At 48.8% G+C, this 22432-nt stretch overlaps 11 protein-coding genes across 11 annotated transcripts; 4 read left to right on the top strand and 7 right to left on the bottom strand.

Moving 5' to 3' along the window:
* Window positions 1–335: 335 nt before the first annotated feature.
* On the bottom strand, window positions 336–966 carry LTR64_003203 (uncharacterized protein; the record flags this gene model as incomplete). The annotated part of the gene is made up of 2 exons (XM_064897564.1): window positions 336–611; window positions 676–966. The coding sequence occupies 2 exons, from the start codon at window positions 964–966 to the stop codon at window positions 336–338; spliced, it is 567 nt and encodes a 188-aa protein (XP_064756514.1).
* Window positions 967–1729: 763 nt separating this feature from the next.
* LTR64_003202 (uncharacterized protein) lies at window positions 1730–2701 on the bottom strand (the record flags this gene model as incomplete). The annotated part of the gene is made up of 1 exon (XM_064897563.1): window positions 1730–2701. The coding sequence occupies one exon, from the start codon at window positions 2699–2701 to the stop codon at window positions 1730–1732; it is 972 nt and encodes a 323-aa protein (XP_064756513.1).
* A 526-nt stretch (window positions 2702–3227) lies between these two features.
* Window positions 3228–4706, bottom strand: LTR64_003201 (uncharacterized protein; the record flags this gene model as incomplete). The annotated part of the gene is made up of 1 exon (XM_064897562.1): window positions 3228–4706. The coding sequence occupies one exon, from the start codon at window positions 4704–4706 to the stop codon at window positions 3228–3230; it is 1479 nt and encodes a 492-aa protein (XP_064756512.1).
* A 1089-nt stretch (window positions 4707–5795) lies between these two features.
* hsp10 (mitochondrial heat shock protein Hsp10) lies at window positions 5796–6300 on the bottom strand (the record flags this gene model as incomplete). The annotated part of the gene is made up of 4 exons (XM_064897561.1): window positions 5796–5820; window positions 5868–5926; window positions 5983–6210; window positions 6298–6300. 4 exons carry the CDS (start codon window positions 6298–6300, stop codon window positions 5796–5798), a joined length of 315 nt encoding a protein of 104 aa, XP_064756511.1.
* Window positions 6301–6791: 491 nt separating this feature from the next.
* LTR64_003199 (uncharacterized protein) lies at window positions 6792–9485 on the bottom strand (the record flags this gene model as incomplete). The annotated part of the gene is made up of 1 exon (XM_064897560.1): window positions 6792–9485. One exon carries the CDS (start codon window positions 9483–9485, stop codon window positions 6792–6794), a length of 2694 nt encoding a protein of 897 aa, XP_064756510.1.
* A 1854-nt stretch (window positions 9486–11339) lies between these two features.
* LTR64_003198 (uncharacterized protein) lies at window positions 11340–12935 on the bottom strand (the record flags this gene model as incomplete). Its single annotated transcript, XM_064897559.1, has 1 exon — window positions 11340–12935. The coding sequence occupies one exon, from the start codon at window positions 12933–12935 to the stop codon at window positions 11340–11342; it is 1596 nt and encodes a 531-aa protein (XP_064756509.1).
* A 1188-nt stretch (window positions 12936–14123) lies between these two features.
* THR4 (threonine synthase) lies at window positions 14124–15782 on the top strand (the record flags this gene model as incomplete). The annotated part of the gene is made up of 1 exon (XM_064897558.1): window positions 14124–15782. The coding sequence occupies one exon, from the start codon at window positions 14124–14126 to the stop codon at window positions 15780–15782; it is 1659 nt and encodes a 552-aa protein (XP_064756508.1).
* Window positions 15783–16220: 438 nt separating this feature from the next.
* On the top strand, window positions 16221–17795 carry LTR64_003196 (uncharacterized protein; the record flags this gene model as incomplete). The annotated part of the gene is made up of 1 exon (XM_064897557.1): window positions 16221–17795. The coding sequence occupies one exon, from the start codon at window positions 16221–16223 to the stop codon at window positions 17793–17795; it is 1575 nt and encodes a 524-aa protein (XP_064756507.1).
* Window positions 17796–18119: 324 nt separating this feature from the next.
* LTR64_003195 (uncharacterized protein) lies at window positions 18120–19475 on the top strand (the record flags this gene model as incomplete). The annotated part of the gene is made up of 1 exon (XM_064897556.1): window positions 18120–19475. One exon carries the CDS (start codon window positions 18120–18122, stop codon window positions 19473–19475), a length of 1356 nt encoding a protein of 451 aa, XP_064756506.1.
* A 78-nt stretch (window positions 19476–19553) lies between these two features.
* On the bottom strand, window positions 19554–20296 carry ISY1 (NineTeen Complex (NTC) component; the record flags this gene model as incomplete). The annotated part of the gene is made up of 2 exons (XM_064897555.1): window positions 19554–19574; window positions 19628–20296. 2 exons carry the CDS (start codon window positions 20294–20296, stop codon window positions 19554–19556), a joined length of 690 nt encoding a protein of 229 aa, XP_064756505.1.
* A 395-nt stretch (window positions 20297–20691) lies between these two features.
* On the top strand, window positions 20692–22242 carry LTR64_003193 (uncharacterized protein; the record flags this gene model as incomplete). Its single annotated transcript, XM_064897554.1, has 1 exon — window positions 20692–22242. One exon carries the CDS (start codon window positions 20692–20694, stop codon window positions 22240–22242), a length of 1551 nt encoding a protein of 516 aa, XP_064756504.1.
* Between the last annotated feature and the right edge of the window lie 190 nt (window positions 22243–22432).

Here is a 22432-nt window from a genome sequence, read left to right as displayed (position 1 = left end):
AGCACAACAACCAGTGTAGCAACGTTAGATACTTTCAGGAGTTCGATGGTAGCGGGACGTGGTTCGACAATATGGAAGAGCCTTCAAAAAGTTAGTTAGCGTCACAAATATCGACGAAGTAGACTTACCAAGATGTGTCGTTTCTCAATGGCCGACTCTCGTGGCTTCGTGGCCGTCGGCACAATTCATTCGTGTCTGCCTGACATTGCAGATGCGACCTATGCGCTCCGCTGAACCTCATGTTGGACATAGCTCTGCTCTCTTTCTCGTCCCCGAGTCAAGGACAGACCTTTTCTCAATACTTTCCTCTTCTCATCACAGCAACCCAAATGCACTCAATCCATCCGAGCATCAGGACTTCGACTCTTCACCCTATTCTTACTCCTACTCCTGCTCAGACTCCGACTTCGATCGCGACTCTTACTGCGACTGCGACTCCGTCCACGATTCCTATTATTACCCTGTCGTCCCCCTCTCGACTTATCCTTCGCAGGCGGTCTCACAAAAGCATAATCAACCGAAATCGTCTGCTCAAGTAATTTCGTACCATTCAGCGCCTTGATCGCAGCCGAAGCCTCTGCTTGTGTAGGATATTCGATCAGAACGTAGCCCTATATCATAACAATTAAACCCCGACCAACCTTTCACGACATGAACCCTGTTCCACACACGTACCTTTACATAACCAGTCCTCCGATCAAGATTCAAATGCAAATTCTTAATATCTCCATACTCGGCAAAGAGATCCGTAATGTCCTCCTCGGAAGCTTCTTCGTGGATGTTTGTCGCGATCACGATCCAGCCTTCGATGCTGCGGACGGCGACGGCGTCTTCGCCGGTTTTGGCTTCTGCGTTGTTGTTGGCGTTAGTGGTGCTGGTGGTGGAGGGTTTGGGATTAACGGGTGAGGGTGGATTATTTTCTTCTTCGGCTGGGGGTTTTGTGTCGAGTTCCATTTCGGTGGACATGGTGAGGATAGATACTGGGATAGGTGTAGTTTAACGTGGTTGTCTGTGTTGCGCTTGAGAAGTATGTATGACTGCAAGACTTTTGACTGGCGACGGCTAAAGAGCTGACGTGCGATTTGGTCGCGGTACGACTAGTACAGAAGAGCGCTGCAAGAGTGCTTTTTTATTCGCGAATAGCATTCAGACTGACACTGTGACGTCTGAGCTTAGCGTTATTTTAGAAACGTCACGTAATGGCCTGTATTATCTGTGTATTAGCCGGGCTGCTGTAGGTATTCAAGCTACTTTTGATCTTCTACACCCGAGGAGCTTCTAGGCCTTGTAGCCTGAGAGATATGGTGTTTACGTTACGGTTACGAACAGTGCAGGTGGTGGTTTGACTTCTGCCAATAGTGCACGTAATAATGATCTTCAACATTCTCCTCCGTCGGTTGTACACTCGCAACAGGGAGACAGTCGACTTACTGCAGACGCTGCAGAATGGAAGAAAAGAACCTCGAGAGTCTTGACAACAAGAAGGGATTGTTGACTTTTGGTGAACACTTTCCAACTACACATGAATCGAATTTTAGATGATATCTCCCAACACTATGAAATTGTACGCTTGACCCAACGCAATATCAGAAAAGTCCAGATACGTTTCCAGAATTCCAAAACAAAGTCGTTGAGCTCATAAGAGGAACGACCTTTGATGATTCAGCCGTTACCTCGACATGAGTCCTCTGTGCACAGCATAGCTCACCACCAGCACCTCTGTTCCAGCTTATACCGGTTTCACTTTGTCTTCAATCATTCCCTGCAAACTCTGCGCCATCAACTTCGCCTTCAGCAGCAGCTTTCGTCCCTCTATTGCTTCCCAGTCTTCCAGATTGGCGAAAAGCCTGCCGATATCGTCCGCAACTATCTGGATGCTGGGCCCAGAACCAGTATCTGCTGGCACCTTACCACTCACTTGCACAAGAGCGTTGATCGTGGGCTCAAAGACTCGTGCTAATTGTGCAACTTCATTGGCGACCTCAGTCTCTAACCATGCTTGCGATTCTTTACCGATCACGGCAGAGCCTTTCTCTAGCAACACGGTGTAGTTGTCGGCTCGTGCCCGCAACGCTGCAGACAGCGCAGCCACTTTGTCTTTTGCCTTCTGTGTGGTTGGATTGACCACCGGAACTGCTCGCGATCCATGAAAAGGTGGGTGAGACTGTGGCGATGGTGATAGTGCCCTCCCCGATTCCTCAGCTTGCCTCAGTCTTTCATAATGAGCCGCCGTCCTGCTAGCTGCGCTTGCGGCTGTTTCTGGAGGGAGTTTTGGAGGTGTCATCACCCAGGGTAGTCTCTGCTCCCCTATGGATAGTAGTGTTGGTATTTTCTTTGCTCTTTGCTTTTTCTGTGGCTTCCCAGATGTGCTATCCTTGTCCTTTGCGGTGCGCTTTCGCTTTGGAGCAGGTTTCTGAGTGATGTCGTGCAAGAGATTAGATGGTTCGTCTATTGCAGGTCCTTCGTCATCTCTATCGCTCGGAACATAGTCGTCTCCATCATTCTCATCGTCGTCGATCACGAAAGGTTGGTCCTGTACTGGTGTTGGCATGATCACTGAGGGCTGCTCGTCTTGCTTAGGGGACGACATCCTCAAAATTGTCTCTTCTGCCTGAGGGTAAAACGTCGAGCCAGAGTGCCAGAAGAAAGTATTAGTGCGGGCCGGATAATCTGGTGGGTAGTGATGCAGGTCGGTGCTCATGTTTGCATCCCAGTGATATCGAACGAGTGAAAAAGTGTTGACTTGATTGGTGGGAGCTTCAGGCGAAGTGACAAGGTCGTTCAGTCAGTGCTGAGATGGTGGACAACATCCTCAATTGATTGCTGGCATTGAGGTTTGATGTCAAGCAAATTGAAGATTCAGCAATTACCATTGTTAGGCAAATGAGTATCTCTTAGCGAAGGTTGTAGCTCGATCTGCAAGTGAAAGTGATACATATATAGCTTGAAACGTACTCTCCTTCGCAAGCACAGGTTCTTACCATGAGCTGAAGAAGGCACTACCGGCAAACAGGAAGTCCTGGTGCTGGTCACATAAGAGGTTGAAGCACCTGGAAACAAACAGCCTTCCAGCGAAATCTCGGGCATCGTCCTTATTCCATTATCAAAAGACCATGGCACAATGAGCACTGTCGATAGCTTTTTTGTCAATTCGAATGTACATATGTCCTTACTTCCTTCTTGAAGTTGTCAGAATGTCACCGGGCACAAGCAGACACTAACAAGGCCTACATAAGCATTTTCGCGGTTAGCTCTCTCGCAACAGCATCATCTCTCCTCCTATTTCTCACTCGCTGTGCTGGCCTCTGCGATCTGAGTGGCTTTCCAGCATTAGGTGGCCCACTCAAGTTTCCAGCTTCACACCACTGAACAATGCCCGCACATTTGTCACTCCATAGATTGCATCCTTCGGTCTTCTCAGCGCTGTCGGGAGCAGGACGACCAATTTTCCAGCAAATATCTACTTCGTCCCAGCAAGCTTGACTCGCAGCCCAACACTTCGGAAGAGGACCTGCTGTGTCATCTGACCATGGTGGAATCTCGGTGAAACATTGGTCGGCGACCTGGAGGATTGCATCGGATGGACAGGCTCCGACTGCTGCCTGGTAGGGGGTCGCGGTGGTTGTGTCCGGTCCCGCGTTGGGGCTAGAAGAGGCTTTGGGAGGAGCGCTGGCAATGGACTGCGGACGTGAGCTGACAGATTGAGGCGGTGGACTGGCGATGGACTTGAAGGGCGAGCTGGCAGGCAACTGAGGAGGTGGATTGCTCGAGAACTGAGGGGGTGGACTTGCAATAGACTGGGGAGGCGGACTGGCAATGGTTTTAGGAGGCGAGCTGGCAGAGGACTTTGGTGGGGAGCTAGCGGAGACCCTGGGCACTGAGCTTGAAGAGGGCTTGGGAGCCGAGCCAGAGGCCGAGCCTGGAGTATAGACTTCGGGACCGAACTCTTGAAATGGTATCGTGGGTGGTGTAGACTTGTAAATGTTGTAGCTCATGGCAGGCATCGAGCTGTCAACATGACCTGGAATGGCCACAGTATTGGCTGGCTCAGATGAACCAGATCCTTGAACCAAAACCTGGGCGCAGCCGACATAGAATTGTGGGTTGATATGCTCATTGACCACGTTCTGCAATGCCAGGGCCTCGGTCCTGACCAGATAGTAACCACTCGCAAGATCACTTGGAATCTGAGCCGACATCATGCCACCATTGGCAATCATCGTTTCAGTTCCCCATTTACCGCTCGCCTCGTCATAACCATTCCAAGCAATCTTGAACCATCCGTCACCAGCCGCCTGCTGTGCCCACGGATCAGAACTTTCAGCACCACCCGTCTTCTTCATGTACACGGCTGTACTCCCTTTGTGACTGGGGTCAAGACTTCCTGGTTGAGCACCATCTGCCCACATGCGATGCAACATAGTAATCTTATCACCAGCATTGAGAGGACAAGCTCCTTCGACTGCGTTTCCACCAGCAACACCGCAAGCCATTTCTGGAGACGATAAAGAACCTTCGGATGAGTTAGGATCTTGGGCAAAGCCTACGAAGGATGTGGTGCTGCTTAAGTTCGGGTCCATGCGAATACATTTGAAATCGCCCTGTGACTGGTCATTGATGAAAAGAGTCGTGAATCGAGTATGTGCTGAAACGAGAGGTAGTGCGGCTAACAGCGTCAGCGCGCCCATCGACAAAAGGGACTTCATTTCTGTGGGTCGTCGAGATTCGATCGTCTAATGTTTTTCCCAGTGAAGACAACTCAGTCACACGCTATGGGTAATGACTTCGACAGAGATCGTATACGGTCAACGTAAACAAACAAGTTGCAAAGGAGTGAGGGTTATCTAGTCTAGTGGATAGTTTGAATGAATGAAATGATGAGGTCGCAGACCTCTATCGACAATGAAGTTAAGGGAACGTCGTAAAGAAAGAAACTGGAAGATGACCGCATCTGTACGAGGTAAAGGAGGGAGGATGATCAATATATCTCAACAAAGAACAGAATACTCACGCCAAACGACAAAGAAGAGCAGTCCTGGTCCTTGTCAAATTCTTCGGCTTTGCGTAACGTAGGCGCCATCTGGCTCCATTTCGTGTCAAACGCAGTATATCGAGGTGCAGACGGGCCCCCAACGCAATAGACAACACCCAGGTGTGATGCACAAGGAAAAAAAGACCGTTCCGCATATACCTGGTACACGATGGTCATTAGTAGCACAAAAGTTCGTTTCAGTTATCCCAAGCACAAAGGGGCGGCTATTTTGATTGGTCGAAAATGGCAGATATGGTCCTGAAACAACCAATTTAGGTGCGTTTGCCGAAGGACCAGCGCTCCTTGTTTTCAATACATACCAAAAGGAACCTGGTCTGGTACTGCGATGTTACCCTTGAAACGTCCGTTCCACTTTCGGTATTTGTACCATGTAAAAGTAGTGCTCAGAACCTCGTGCTTGTCGAGCCCGAACACAGGTCCAGGTCTGCGCTCGAATCAAGGAGATGTGACATGCTCGAAGCTGTTCATTGTCGAGAACACCGGTGAGAGGAGATAGGATGTATTGAACTCGTCCACAGCTACACCAGGAAGTCTTATACTGTTCTTTGCTCTTGTAATGCAACCAGACCCTCGCTCGCTTTTATGCAATATAACCATCTCTTACGTGCTGTCTCTGTACATGGTAAACGACGAAGTTATCGAAAAAGGAATTTGAACTATGGTACAGAGTTGTGGTACATCTCGAATCGAGGTAGATGAAGGACGATACATAGTGATAGCGAAGCTGAAATAGCGCTTGCACCTATTCCTTGATCTTGGCCAGTAGTCTGTAGCCCATTAGCGACGACTTCACGGCAGAAGGCTGTGTACTTACTCAGAGTCCCTGAACAGGGAATACTCCTCGTCGCCAACCTTGACTGGGCTGCCTCCAAACTGCGCCGAACGTTAGCACAACATGTCCTTGCCAACCATGTAGGGTCCGTTCATACCTGAGGAATCAGTACTCTATCGCCCTCTGACACACCCATTGGCAATCTCTTTCCCTCCTTGTCAAGACCACCGGGTCCAACAGCTAATACCTTGGCTTCATTGAGTTTCTCCAAACTGCTTTCTGGCAAGAAAATACCACCAGCAGTCTTGGTCTCAGCTTTTATCCTCTGGACAAGGACTCTATCGAGGAGTGGAACAAGGGATCGGATGGACTTGAGTGAGGTCGCCTATAGCATTTGATGTTAGTGATGCTGCATGCACGGAACACAATGCGCCAACTCCTATGCTGCTCGCTGAAAGTCGAAAGGTCGTACCATTTTAGCTTCTGTGTCGAGTAGAAAGTCGGAGAGGACTCGTGGATGAGCAGTGAATGGCTGATAGGATAAGAGATGGAGATGTGAGTTGATTTATGTCAATGTAAAGCACGAAATGGAAATGGCATCTGGCACGCGTACTTTTTCTCGAAGCATCGTCTGGATCGGCAAGCTTAACGCCGGTCAACATGGTTCAACTAGGCATCAAGGCATTCACAACTTTCGGCTCGACCAGGCAAGCGGCCCACAGCAGAAGCCAGAATGAAATTCGAGCAGGTCAAGAGGTATAAGTAGAGCTACGGATTCTTGGTCAGAGGTACATTATAGCTAGAGTTGCAAAATACCCTGGCTCGATCATAATCGAAGTCTATCTTTCTTGCTAGGATCCTCTAAAACATGTATACCCTATCAAGTATAGGCCATCAGAAGCTTCACATACTGAACAACCCGAGCTTGCAGTGCATTTCTGACAAGAAGCGACTGATTGAAGCCTATTAGGCTAGATAACTATATCCCTTAATATCGTCTTCTCTTTCCATGTAGTCTTTCTCAATCAGCTTCTCGATATTCTTCTTGATGTCTGACTGATCAAGTACTCCACGGTTCCTCGTTGCCTTGATCACTTCGACAATAAGTTCGTTATGTCCAATCTTCTTCCTCGACTTCATGATTCGTACGATCGCTGCTTGTGTCTCGTAGTGTCTGTCTGCCGCCACACGTTGATGTGTCTCCTTATTCTCTTCTTTTGTCTCCTTGAGCTGAATTTGATTGATCTTGACCCTGAAACGTGAATCTGTGAACTTGTCGTTGAAGGCAAAAGTATCGGTGTCATTGACTTCACGGCCGCGAGGTTGCTTGGAAAGCACCTTGTAACGACCACATGCAAGAGACTGTAGTGTACGCTTGACTTCGGCATCTGGAAGGTTTGTTGCTGATCTGATAGCATCGAAACCTAGAGACTGGCCAGCAGGGACGTCATTGAAGAGAAGAAGCACAATTGCCTGGAAACCGGAGACAACCAGCTCCTTGACAGTCTTTCCGAAGCGCGCCTTCAGCTGACAGTGAGCAAGCGAAGGTTTCCAAGTGAGTTTACGCCCAACATGTTTGTCTTTGAAGTGTTTCTCAAAGTCGTGCTGAGCCTTTAGAATGCCCGTAGGAAGGTTGACTGAGATGTCAGGATATGTCGGCCATGCGGCCACACTGAGGACGTTGACCGCGATCTCAACTGGAGGTTTGAGGCCCTTGTCGTTAATGACCTGGTTATAGGCTTTCATCTCTTCTCGTGCCAGGTCCATGTCCTTGAACATGCTCTCTAAATTGTGGGTAAAATTGGCGCCACACTCGTTGCGTAGCCGTGCAAGCATAGATCGTTCCGCATCGAAAGATTGAGTCCGTCCCATCAAGAGACGACGAGCAAGATCCTTTTTGTAGAAAGCTTCAAACACTGCTTTACCGTGAACGAAGCGGAAGAGGTCGAGTGCGTCAGATAAATGCTTTTCGATCGATTCCTCTTCTGCTTCGTTGTCATCAAAGTCCTGTTCGTTCTCTCCTTCCGCAGCCTCTGATACCTGTGCCAGCTTCGGTATTGCTTTAGCTCCACCTTTCAGAAGCAGATCAATATGCTTCGCGATCATCTCACCAGGTTTGACATTGTCTGTGTCCCAGTTCGCTTGAGACTTCTTCGATTTGTTCATGAACGCTTCGAACGATTTGTGCAAAGTGTTGCCCATGTGCTCATCCTTCTGGAAGCAGTCTTGATGTAGCCGATCAAGCCTCTTCTTCAATGTCAATAAACGGACAACCATATCTGGTTCATCCTTCTCATCAAAAACGATTGATGAGCCTTCAGATTCTGTGAATTTGGCAAAGGAGGGACTGAGATACTCATGTCGAGATATTCTTGACAGTAAGTTCCACAGTTGCCTCAGCTCTGTGTCTTGATCTTGCTCCAACATATCTAGTATACCATCCTCGTTTGTCAGTCTCTCGCCATTGCCTTCGATCATGATGTTATCAAACATGTCGCAAAGCTGAGATCTGGTAGATCTGTCTAGCGACAGTATGTCACAGCGATGCATTTCAGCCTCGATCAGAGCACTGCAGGACCGGACATAATGTGGCAAGTCATCCTTTTCAGCCTCTTCTCTGCGCCATTCTTCGAACCACTTTCGAGAAACCCTGAGCAGCATTGGCTCAAAGTCACTGCTGTACACCTCAAGATCGTGAAAGGCATCGACGCTAGCCTTTAGAAGCTCAATCCTTGAAGTGTCGCCTTTTCTGTGATGCTGCACGAGTTCCACAGCTGCTGCCAGAATGACAGACCGTATGTCCTCATCTTGCAGTAGGGCCGACCGGAATATATGCATGGCGACGTTGTTGATGTCTCCATATTCTTGGTGTCTGATGAGATAGGTTTGATTCAGATAGAAGTATATGTGCCTGATGGTCTGAACTTGGGACTGCCAAAGAGTCCAAGCAGCGACAAATGCCTGCAGAGCTGAAGTGCCGGGTTGCTTCAAGCAAGTCATAGCCAGCTCTGGTCTGACCTTGTCGTTCAGATGAGCTATGCATTTCTCTTTCAGCCTGGCGAATAGCTCAGCAGCGCGGCCTTGCCTGCAGATGTGTTCAGTGGCCTTGTATAGCTCTTCCAGCATGATCTTAACATCACTACCTCGAAAGAGCGAGTCCAAAGCGTTGACCTGCTCTTTCCATTTTCTCTCAAAGTATTCTTGCGGGTCAACCTTAGGTGTAGTTCTCAGATTCTTGACGACCAGGCGCTTGGGTCCACCTTGGCCTATCTGCCCCAAAGGTCGAGTTCCGTTGAGCGGTTTGGAGACCGCGGACTTTGTCTGTGTGAGGTCGATGACGCCGTTAGGCTGACTGCGTGAGGTAAAGGTATACATGTCGGCGAAACTTCGAGATTTAGGTCTTTCCTTGCCGTCCAGCTTTCCTACCTTGATCTCCTCCTCTGCTGATCTAAAGCTAGCACCATCAGACGATGACTGGGCACTTCCTTGACTAGAAGTACTATCGACGATGAGAGCTTTCGATCTCTTCGTAGGCGTGGAAGGCTCCACAGAATGTGAGGTAGCGTGCTTCCGTTTGCTTGCTGTCGATGACGAACGAGACTGGCTGGTTGGAGAGGAATCTCGGTCAACAACCTTTCCCTTCAAGTTCTTTGGAGTCATCTAAAGACTGGTTAGCAATCGAGCTGACGAGATGACTGTAGCAGGGATAGTTATCGACTGCAACTGGATGGCCGTATCGGACTGATCTTGCCTGACTACGTATCGCCAGCGCCAAAGTGGAACTCGAACAGATCAGATGCACCTCGGAAGATAGATCTCTGGGCAGTCCACTATGTAATGTCGTATAGCACACGTAGTATTTCTTTACTATATCCTTGAACTTGCGACTCTTAAATACTTTCTTTGATATAATACTATTAGCCTTGGATATTATTACATATTTGAGATAGACCATCTTCTTCACACAGTGTAGCAAACGCAGATACCGAGGATTAAGCGATCCAGTCTTCGCGTCGTCTATTACGACAGAACGACTACGCGCTCGTACTATCAGACGCGTATAGTATCTGGCAAAGAGTTATTCAATATTGCTCTTTATCGATTGATGCACCTATGCTGATCCATGGACAACTCAATGAATGCGGACATACTAAACTCTGATCAAGCACAATCGTTCTTCGACACCATGGACTTTCTGTCTGGAACTTCCATCAAGGATTTAGGTCAAATGTGGTCCTGGACGGAGCCATGGCTCGAGAACGATAATGGTGCTTGGCAGTGAGCAAGACCATCATATAAGGATTGGGATGCGACCATCATCATGCTTGCGTTAGAGATCTTTTTCTGTTTCCAAGGTATTTCGAAATGTGGGACTGAGTGCATTTTGCTTACGGATGGCATTTACGACTGCCCGTCATTTGATTTATGCCATAAACATACTAGATTAGTCTTGACGTTCTTGTGTTGTCGTAGTAAGCTTGTTGGAGATAACAAGACCGATAAAATACAAAACCAACTTGAAGTCGTTCACAATAGTAATCGTATTGACTTACGTTTTAGATGACACTGGGTGGTAGGGGATGCTCTTAAAAACGCGAACATGACACCAAAAATCGCCTTCCATTTAGCGACGCGTCAACCTGTGTAGTGGTGTACACTCCGACAAGTATTCCACACAGCGTCGCAGATTACCAAAACCTACCACATTCACAGTCAACCAATCTTGCGCGTAGCCCAAATACCATCCAGCACCATAAAGTTCACCTCTTCCAACAACCAAAACCATCACCACCACAATGTCCCTCTCAACGCCACGCATCCTACCCAAACACCTCGAACAATTCGGTCCTCAAGCCCACGCCCCCGTAAACACAGTCCGTCTCCTCGGCACGATAACATCAATCCACGGCTCCTCCGCCACCCTTACATCCGGAGACGGCGACACAGTCACGCTGATCCTGAATCGAGATTCACATCTCTCGCCGCAGTCGATGTACGAAGTCGTGGGGAAGGTGATTAATCTGGAGGGCGGTCAGGGTCTAGGAATGAGAGTTATGGCTGCGACGGAGTGGCCGAAGAACAGTAAGGGACAGACACCGGATTTAAAGTTGTATGAGGCGGTCGTGGAGGCTACGCATCGGCATAAGGAGATTTTTTATGGGGATGAGGAGAGGTGAGACGGTGTGTGATGAGTAAATGACGATACGACATGGCATGAATACGTACGAACAGGGAGTCGGGAAGAACAGTCCTGGTTGCTCTGCTGGATATGAGATGGATTACTCACAGAAGTTGTTAAGAGCACTATTGCTATCCCAAATGGTTGAAAGGCAGGCTCTGGCTTGCGAAAGCGCTTCAAATCAACAGAATTTTTGAGCGATGGTGAAAATGCAATTCTCAAGTTGGTAATGATATCTTGGTGGATTCGAGCACCACACTGGGTCATACAGAGCCAGTATCGTGTAACAGCCAAAATCCGGGCCACTTCTCATACCATCTTCGTCAGAGCGATACTCAATCAGTGTACTTGAGCTCTTTCTGCGAATAGTCAGCCTCAGCTCTGTCCAAAATCCTCCTGGTTCGCTCATGTTCCAATTCCTTAGCTCGCTGTCGTCCAATCTCTAACCTCTCAACACCAAGCTTGATATTGTCGACATGAACTGCCAGTGGGATATGCTCGACACCTGCGTCTTTGAGCGCAGCAGCACTTCCGACGCGACTCCTAAGCTCTTCCAGCTCGGCACCCATGCTCTGTAACTTCACGATCGTGTCAGCCACATGTTTAAATGCGGATCGTCGATACTCCGACACTCCTGCAAGCAGCGCGATCTGCCTGTCCACTTTCTTCTTCTTCTTCTGGTTGCCTCCAACATAACTCCAGATGTCCGCTAATATCTCGTCCTTGGTCCCTTGTACCTGAATATTGTCGCGTATTGAGATTGAGTGGATCGTTTCCAGCCGGTTTTCGAGGTTCTGTAATACATCATAGAGCGTTTGTGCTTCCTCAAGAAGTTTCTCAATCTCTCCCGAAACGATATGGGTGTGCTGGATATACTGATCGAGGAGTCGGGAATGGGTAAGTTTGATAGGCTTGAAGGGCGCGAGCAATGTATCGCTAATAAAGGATGGCAGTATACCTCGTTGATCCTTCTGCTCCTGCTCATGGTCCATATCGTCGAGCACACGCTGGGTCCATCTAGCTGTTGAGAGGACAATATCGACGCCACGTCCAACATGGGAATTGAATCTCTGTAGATCGTAACTTGCTATGCGAGCAGTCTCGATAAAGCCATCAAGTTCCAGTAGCAGCTCGTGCTTACTTGGTATCTCTGAGAAACGGATGACTTGTCTCAAGTCTCGTATTGAAGTTTCGCTTCTTTTCATGTCCATTGGTAGAGATACTCCCGAAGCGGTATCCTCCATAATCGACTCGAATTGACCCTGTACTTGCATGAGAGTATCAAATTCAGGTTCAGGGACCGCGGTACCCGCTGCAAGTTTCGGTAGATTCGCTCCGTACGGACGACACATTGGCAAGTCGAGAAACCCCGTACCAGGAATCCGACATATCGGTGAAAGAGCACTATAAACAGAGCTCGTAAGTAGGTTCTGAGCGAATTGGAAAAAGACCAGGACTGCATAGCCAGCCAAAATCCAACTGATCGGCTTCTTCAATAGTCTTAGGGCATCACTCAAGATATCAAAGATAGCTAGGAAGAAGCTGCCGACGATCGCCAGGGCTCGGCTAGTGAATTCCGGGGGGGTTGGGTCATCTTGAGGAGCACTGCGGATTCGTGAGGGTGTGCTTCTCGCACTGAGAGTTCGAGACTTGGTATCGCGGACAGGAGTAGAACGTTGTTCCTGCTTTCGTGAAACTCGCTGTCGTGGTCGATCTGTTACATCTTCAATAGACGGCATTATGAAGCTCAGTTCTTGGGATCGCCTAACATAAGGCTTTGAGTGAGTCTGCTTTAGTGGTTGTTGGTGCCCAGTTTGGACGTTCTCATCTTCAGAAGGTGTGTCTTCTCCTGCCCAGCTGATATCACCATCGTCGGTAGCGTCGTTCACAATCCAGGAGTCGTCAAGGTGATCATCCTTCTTACGCGCCATCAATTCTCTCCACTCGAACCACCGAGCGATAGTAGTAGTCGAGAAGAATTACAAATGACAACCTATATCGCTGCACCTTAGATGTCGTTGATCAACGCTTCTAGTACATACTGCTGCCCTGTCAATGGAAGGCGCGACATGGCCAAGTAATCCTTGCGCCTTTGTGGTGATAATTCTGGAAGTGGCCACATTCCTGGTCGTGCCTGATTGCTGGCAGTGTTGCAAGCCAATCATTTTTATCTACGTCAGCTGAATCGATGCAATAGGATGCTGTCCACATCTATGCAGATCGCCTTTCAGGTTTTTTCCATTTGCTATACAATGAACGAAATAGAGATAGACCCATGCCTGAAGCTTCTACGCCATCCTCAAACAGTACCCATCGCTTTCTGGTGTGCATCGCGTCATGCGAGCCCCAGTCAGTGGGCAAGTTTCTTGGTGGAAGTATAGCGACGACGACCGTGCCTGCCCGTCAAAACATATTCTCGTATCAACGCCTCTTCCCATACCCTTCCCAACCACCAGTCACCAGGACTGTTTAATTGTGAAAAAGAAGACCTGTCAGAGTCGGTCCATCGATACCTCCCGTACTGAGCGACCGAAGCCAGACCTCAACACGGGTCAAAGATCATCACCATCTTCTCGCAGCATCAAGCGACAGTTGGAAGACCATCTCTTTTCTGCTGTAGTGACGAAGATAAAACTTTTCACTCTAGGGCACCGAGGACATTCGATCATCAGCCAGGTTGAGGATTCTGTGGCTCGTGTAAAGAGCTCAGAAGAGAACGTTTACTATAGAAATGATTCTATGAAGTAACTGGCATCATCGTTAGTTGAGTTGAAAAGGTACCGGGCACATTGGTAGACTTACGTTCGCATGAAAGAAAGAAAAGAGAAGAGAATCTCAGGACCGCGCTGAAGCAGAACATATTCTTCTACGGCCACGATTTCTTGGCAGCAGCCTTAGTGGCTCCATTTAAAGAGCTAGTCTTCAAACAGCAGGATAAGCGACAGCTTGAGCAGCAGAATTGACTGATTCCAGGCCTCAAGGCAGCATAAACTTTGTGAGTCGATTTCGACTTGCAGTCTTTGCCAGATTATTGTTCGGAGTTGGGAGATAGAACCTGAAGTCCATTCCGAGTGGTTCACTAAAGTCATCCTTTCTTGCGTGTGCTGTGTCACAACAAGATGTCGGAAAAATCCAGATACTCAAGCACGAGATACCACGATCCCGGCCAGCAGGAGTTCTTCAGCTTCGAGAATGTTGTGCTCAAGGGATTAGCTTCTGATGGGGGGCTTTTTCACCCTGACAGCATTCCGAATGTCAGAAACAATCTCCTCGACTGGAAAGACCTGCCATTTCCAGATCTTGCATACGAAGTGATCAGGCTCTACGTTGACGAAAGTGAGATCTCAAACGCTGAACTAAAAGATATTGTGCATAGATCGTACTCAACATTCCGGCATCAGGACATTGTCCCCACAGTCACACTCGACAAGTCGAAAAACTTACACCTGCTTGAACTCTTCCATGGTCCTACGTTTGCCTTTAAAGATGTCGCACTTCAATTCCTTGGAAATCTTTTCGAGTTCTTTCTTGTTAGGAAGAACAAAAATAGTGAAGCTTCTCAGTCTCGACACCACCTGACTGTCATTGGAGCAACCTCTGGCGACACCGGTAGTGCAGCTATCTACGGATTAAGAGGCAAGAAGGATGTCAGTGTCTTCATCATGTTTCCAGACGGCAAGGTCTCTCCGGTCCAAGAAGCTCAGATGACCACAGTACTTGACCCCAACGTGCACTGCTTGGCTGTCCAAGGCACGTTTGATGACTGCCAGGATTTCGTCAAAGCAGCTTTCGGTGACGCAGAAATGAACAAGATACACCACCTAGCTGCCGTGAACAGTATAAATTGGGCCCGGATTCTAGCACAGATCACATACTACTTCTATTCTTATTTCTCACTATTGAAGACCGACCCTGATCTGAAACCAGTCAAATTCGTTGTGCCTACTGGTAATTTCGGAGACATCCTAGCTGGATATTATGCCTCACGAATGGGCCTGCCAGTCAACAAGCTGGTCATAGCCACGAACGAAAACGACATTTTGCACAGATTCTGGGAAACGGGCACATACAGCAAGAAGTCAAATTATCATCCAACCAAAAACCCTCATAATGGTATACCAGCTGATGGATCGCAAGCCCATGCGGAAGGTGTTAAAGAAACCCTTTCCCCAGCAATGGATATTTTGGTATCGTCAAATTTTGAGCGTCTGCTATGGCACTTGGCGCTCGAGAACGAGTTTGCTATCAATCCTCATGTTAAGCGAGAATCGTCAGTGCGTGTTGCTGGTGGGAAAATCGCCGCTTGGTTCCAAGATCTGAAGACCACAGGTAAATTCACTGTTGAGCCAGAGCTACTCGATAATGCTCGGGAAATCTTTGCCACTTATCGTATCAGTGACAAGCAAACTACAGAGACTATTCGTGCTTGTTATCGAGGTGAGGCCGTAGAGAAGAGCGGATATGTGCTGGACCCTCATAGTGCAATTGGTATTGCTGCCTCGTTACGGGAGATCTCAAGCCCGGAACACAACAAAGATGTGGCTGTGGTTTCTCTAGCCACTGCACATCCAGCCAAATTTGCGAATGCTGTCGACCTGGCCTTGGAGCACGAATCTGGATTCAGCTTCGATACTGTACTGCCTGAGCAGTTCGTTGGGCTTGACAAGAAGGAAAGAAAAGTAATAAAGGTTCCTGCTAACACCGACCTTGCCGGTATCCGTGAGCTTGTCACAAAGGAAGTGGAGAAGGAGAAAGAGGAGCGGAATGGCAGTACCTAGCCTTGCAGGCAACTCCCACGATACTCAAAATTTCTTGCGAATAGACTTGTCATATTTTATAGACTACAGTCAGCTGGTTTCAGTGACCTATCGTGGACCAGCCTAACAGGAAAGATTATGACTCCAAGCACAAGGCGGAAAAGATCTACCGTACGGCGTGCCATGTCTTGCCAAGTGATGTGCAGCCACGATTGGCTAGGCAGACGGCAGATCGACTAGTACCTGGCTCAAGTGAAACCTACAACGTCGTATGCTCGAAGTCCGCATCGCTGCTGCCTTCCTTGATCGTCGCACAGCAGCTGTCCACCTTCCAACCTCGTATTATACCGTGAATCTGGTCTAACAACAGTCATTGTTGCTCAGCTCGGATCTCTGGCGTCCTCCTGTGTGTCTCGTTTCTTCGTCTACAAAGCAAGGGCGGTCGTAGGGAGAGCTAGAATGCCTTACGCGTCGCCTTTCCAGGGCACGACTGCCCAACATGGACGGCGAGAAGGCGGCCATTCTTCACTTAGTGGAAATCATCCAGCAGATGCTTCATCAGCCTATTTTCATAATGCCTCCGGTGAGCGTATCAGTACAGACGTCTACATGTACAATGCGATCAAGCGCGCTCATCCAGACGTTCACGTCATTGATAGCAATGCATTCAATGCTAATATCCCGACCTACGTCTTCGCGACAGGCGACGGCTCGGTAGAAGTCCTCGATTCAGGTATCAATATCCAGGAATCCGCCTTCGAAGACCTTACCAAGGAACAGAAGCACGCATTCGCAACGTCTATCAACCATATTGAGTACATTCCACCAGTACGGCGTCTTGACGGCGGGAACGGTATTTTAGGCATTGATGTGGTTTTCGGCAAGTTCTTGGTACGATGGGGAGGGATGGAGTTCTTAATTTACATCTCTGATGGTCGTGACGGGACAGCGCCTTACACGGTTAAAAGACAGTATATTGTGACTTCAGATCCGTCAGCGGCATTGTCACTTCTCAAAACAGCTGGTGCCTGGGCAAACACTCTTCACGGCGAGATCTGGGTATTCGACCAGGGATTCTGGCAGAAGGATGCCGGGTTGTGGAATTCAATACAGAAGTCAAATTGGGAGGACATCATTCTGCCCGCAGACCTGAAGGAAGATCTGCTTGAGAATGTGCAGCGATTCTACAACTCGCGAGACACTTACAGACAGCTACACGTGGCTTGGAAGCGAGGCATGATCTTCTACGGCCCTCCTGGAAACGGCAAGACAGTTAGTATCAAGGCAACCATGAAGACGCTATACGACCGGGAAATTCCAGTCCCGACACTATACGTCAAGAGCCTGGTGAGCTTCGCTGGGTCTCAGTACAGTATCAACGCAATCTTCACGAAAGCTCGACGAGAAGCGCCTTGCTATCTCGTCTTCGAAGACCTTGACTCGATGATCACAGACCAGACTCGCTCGTTCTTCCTCAACGCTGTGGACGGATTATCAGAAAATGAAGGTATCCTCATGATTGGGAGCACCAATCATTTGGAGAAGCTTGACCCTGGTATCGCCAAACGACCATCACGATTCGACAGGAAGTATCTATTCCCTGATCCGGATCTGGAGCAAAGAATCAAGTACTGCCGTTACTGGCAGAAGAAGCTAGAGGACAACAAGGATGTCGAGTTTCCAGACCTACTTCTGCGACCTATCGCGAGAAAGACTGACGGCTTCAGCTTCGCATACATCCAAGAAGCTTTCGTCAGCACATTGTTGAAGCTCGCTAGCAATCCTGATAGGAGTGGTGGACCCGAGGACAGAAATGTGAACACGTTTAGCTCGGACATGGACGAGGAAGAACTTGTGCTTATTGAGCAGGAAGATGCTTTGACTAGCGAACGAAAGTCGGCTGCTGCGGTGTACGACTACAGAGCAACAGGAAACGAGGATGATTTGGATAAGTATCTTCTATGGAGAGAAATTAAAGTGCAAATTGCGAACCTGAGACAGGAGCTCGATCGAGGTGTTGACCAGATAGTTTGAGGCACGACCAAGTCCATGATTGAGTTTGACGCAGACGTATTCTATAATTTCTTGTAATTCTTCGCTGTCAATCGGGTTTTGGTACTACTTTTCTACCTTTCAACTTTAGTATTGAGGATGCAGAGCCACCTGCCAAGACTTCTTGCGCCAGTAAGCCCTGTCGGAGGCCTCTGGAGGTTACTGCAATAACCTGCAATGACCCGCGATAACCCGGGGAAACCCCATCGCGCCCCCTTGAAAGTTGGAGGTGCAAGTGAATAAACACCTCCCTTCCACAATCATCAGCGTTCATTCGACAAGGACGCTCTCCAGCAATGTGGTTTGATGTTCTACACGTCCTACCGTCGGTCTAAATCATGGCAACGAGCCAGTCGGCCATTACCCTACGTATTCATCTTCCTGCTCCTCCTTGATATCCTACGACTTCTCAATGCCCATCGCACCTTCAGTACCAACCTCCTTACGCAGACAGTCTACCATGTCGAAGACCTGCCGCACGAAATACAGAACCAAAAGATCTACATCGTCGCGCAATTCTGGACCTCGGAAGAAGTGCTGGTAGATTTCTGGCTCAACCAATTCTTGAAGTTGGTTGGTGTGCTAGGAGCAGAGAATATCTACGTGTCGATCATTGAGTCAGGGAGTCTTGATGATAGTGCTAGTGCTATACAGTGGCTCGATGAACAGTTAGGCAAGTTGGGTGTCGAGCGAACGGTTGTCGTCGATCCTACGACGCATGCGGATGCTATCGAGGTTGGACCCGTTGACCAGCATGGCCATGAGAGGACAGGTTGGATTCAGACAGGAGATTCTGATCAGCCTGGACAGAAAGAGCTGCGACGAATACCATATCTGGCAAATGTGCGGAATCAAGGATTGAAGCCCATGCTTGATATGCACAACAGGGATCATAAGACTTTTGATAAAATCCTGTACCTGAACGATGTCTACTTCGAGCCGAGCGATATCCTGACCTTACTTGCTACGAATGGTGGACACTATGACGTTGCTTGTGGGATTGACTTCCATTATCCGCCAGCCTTCTACGATACCTTTGCTCTGAGGGACAGCGAAGGGAGAGGACCAGTCATGGCAACCTTTCCCTATTTCAGGTCAGCAAACACGAGGAGTTTAATGTTGCAGGGTACACCAGCACAAGTAATGAGTTGCTGGAATGGAGTCCTGCTCGTGGACGCTGCGCCATATTATGACCATACTGAATCGAATGCAGTTTCACCTGCAGGTACCACTGCGACTGGATTGCGGTTCAGAGGCTTGCCGGACTCGCTTGCTTTGCACCACCTCGAAGCGAGTGAGTGCTGTCTGATCCATGCCGATCTTATTGCAAGTGGCCTGGCACACAGAGGTATCTTCTTGAATCCAGCAGTGAGAACTGGTTATACCACCAAGGCCTATCAGCTCACACATACTGGACTCGACAAGGGGTTCGTTAGTGCTTGGCAATACATCACTGGAGTTTGGAGGAACAGGATTGCAAGGTGGAAGTCGGATGGTATCAGCAGCAGTGCTGGTCAGGGCATGGCTGAGGTCTACAGAAAGATACGTCAGTGGGATCAAGAGGGCGCTGATATTGGCGAGAAACGGAGTGAGGTGGGTGGCTTTTGCACGATCGATGAAATGCATATCTTAATCTGGAATGGGTGGAAGCATGTATGGTAGGCAAATCAGGCCAAGCACTCTACTTGGGTAGCACGAGGAGTTAACATTTGAGCGGTCTTGTTCAGTCATCCCAGAGTATCAAGTATGTTCCTTCTTTTCCTAGCCATAAACTCTTCCTGTACTTCTTGGAGAGTGGGTAAGCGCCATCTTACTCCATCACCTGCGTCACCAGGCAACGGGTCCCAGTCCTTGTCCTCTTCACTGTCAAGCTTGGAGAGTTGTTCAAAAGCCTCCTTCTCCTTGCGCCGCTCATACCTTAACAGTGTGCCATCCTCCTCATCTAGACCATAACCAAAATAGTTGGCGTCCAGATTCCTTCGATCGATATGCTGCCTCGGCTTATCATCCTTATCCTCCACCTCTCGTGCCCTCCTCTTCGCCGCCCGTTCAAACATCTCTTTCACACCCGGCAACTCCTTCGCCCGCCCATAGTACCTATAGCCCTTCCCACCACCAGCCCCCTGCACTTCCCGACCTTGATCATCAAACACTGTCCCCGCACCACCACGCATGTAGTTCGGCCCTCCCAATTCGCGTATCCGTCTTTCCCAACTCCATTTCTCCTTCATCAACTTGTTGATCTCGTCATTTAGATCCCGGACCTGGTAGTCTGACAACGACTCGTCCTGGATCCGCGTGATTTTCCTGCTGACTTCGCGAAGGATCTGGCCGCGGTATTTCTCGGCTAGGGGGATTTGGGAGATTGTTGAGGTTGCTTTGGGTCGACGCTGGGAGGCAGATGGTAGGAGGCCGGATTCTTGAGCTTGGGCGGCGCGGAAACGGAAGAGCATGGATTGCGCTTTTTCAGAATTGCGCGCCATGGTTGTGAGTGATTTGGGGTTTGGTCAGTGATCGAACAATACAGGTAGAGCGCTTGAGAGCGCGATGGTTGTCTTGGTAGAGTGTAGACTATGCGGTCGAGAGTATGCTAAGAATTGGTAACTCCGCGAGGATTAAGATGTAAACGCAGAATTCAGTTTCGAGGTTAACGTGACGCTCTCGCTCCTATCTTAGGAAATTGTTCTCAGTAGTAGTAGTTGTTGCAGTATAACTACTTTACTCGTGCAACGAGTCCAGGTACAACTCACGACCAAAATATGGAAGGCACGCGAGTTGTAAATCGCCGAAGTTCGCCCGAACTATGCATCATCTGGCAGCCGAATCAGCTGCTTCCTCCACCTAAGAGCTGCTGTTGAGGAGAGAGGCACGGTGGAAAATGCTTGGATCGCAATGGCTGCAACGACACTCAGAGACAGCTAAGACTATTGCTGTATTTGCGTGTGGAGCAGTCACCGCAACCACCATCTACCATGTCCTACTCACTACCCGCCGGCAAAAGGCTACCTTGAAGCTGAAAGAGTCCATCCCAGACCAACCCCACGACCAACCTGCCTCGCAGTTGACAGAATATGGCAGCGCTCCCCAGCCGAGCATTACCAGTGCCGAGGACACAAAAGCTGCAAAGATAGCCGCAAGGGCACGAAAGGGCGACTTCGACGAAGAGTTGATTTTTGAACAGCTGGCTCGCAATCGAATATTCTTGAAAGACGAAGGTCTCGCAAAACTCCGCAATGCTTTCGTTGTTGTGATTGGTCTGGGTGGTGTTGGCAGTCATTGTGTTGCAGCTCTGGTTAGAAGTGGTGTTTCGAAGATCAGAATCGTCGACTTTGACCAGGTCACTTTGAGCAGTTTAAATCGCCATGCACTTGCTACTCTGGCCGATGTGGGGACTCCAAAAGTACACTGTGTGCGAAGACGCCTGGAACAGATTTGTCCTTGGGCAAGAATTGAGTCTAGGAACGAGCTGTTTAGTTCTCAGTCTGCTGAATCTCTACTCGCTCCATGGGACTACGAGCTGCATGACGGTGAAGACCGTGATCAAGAGCCTGATTGGGTCGTGGATGCCATCGACAATATTGACACAAAAGTACAACTTCTGCACTATTGCACGTTACACAATATTAAGGTCATCAGTGCTATGGGTGCAGGCATTAAGAGCGACCCTACCAAGATCTGCGTCGGCGACATATCTACTAGTATTGAGGACCCCTTGTCCAAGGCTACAAGACGCAGACTCAAACTACTAGGTGTGTCTACTGGTATCCCTGTCGTCTTTTCGACCGAAAAGCCAGGTCCAGGCAAGGCTGCCTTGATGCCCATAGCTGATTCCGAAGTTGAGAAGGGCAATGTGGGTGACCTTGGTGTCCTGCCCGACTTTCGTGTTCGTATCTTACCTGTCCTGGGCACAATGCCTGCCATGTTCGGATATACTTTGGCAAGTCATGTTATATGTTCTGTTGCAGAATACCCACTTGAGTACAGTGTTGGCGATCGTGGCCGAGACAAAATGTACGAAGCAATTCTTTCAGCTCTTCAAGGTCTCGAAGAGCGTCTTGCAAGATCTGTCAATGGCCAAGATGCTGTTGGCTTAAAGATTCCCATTTCCAGAGACGACGTTGCGTATCTGGTCGAGGAAGTCTTCAGAGGTAGAAGTGTGGTCAGTGGTTTGACCACGAGGCTTGTCCTGGTCAGATGGAATCGACCCGAGTCTGGTACCAATATGAACAGAGCTTACGAAGTGGAGGGCCAGAAAACGTCGAACCTGAAAATTCCAGATCTTGTTCTGATGACTAAGGAGGAAGCCCAGCGGCACGAAAAGGAAATCCTAAAGGGTACCAAAAGCCCTGAAGATATTTACGAACAAGACGTGCTTGCGCTCGTTGAGTCTCGTCATCAGGAAGAACATGCATTTTCCAAGTATAGGTGATGAATCTGTTCAACCGATATACTAATCGGAAACGGAACCAGACGCCGGTTTCTCTGCTCGTGCTGAGCGGTGATCTGGCAATTAAGAGGACGACTTACTTGGATTGTTCGAGCTCTGTCCTACTGTGTTGACAAGTAGAATACTACTCCCGCTTCAATGGCAACCGGCGACATATATGCATGATCTGTGA

The sequence above is a fragment of the Lithohypha guttulata genome (assembly GCF_036872675.1).
Source record: "Lithohypha guttulata strain CCFEE 5908 chromosome Unknown scaffold_2, whole genome shotgun sequence".
NCBI lineage: Eukaryota > Fungi > Ascomycota > Eurotiomycetes > Chaetothyriales > Trichomeriaceae > Lithohypha > Lithohypha guttulata.
This window is presented reverse-complemented; position numbering and strand designations above follow the sequence as displayed.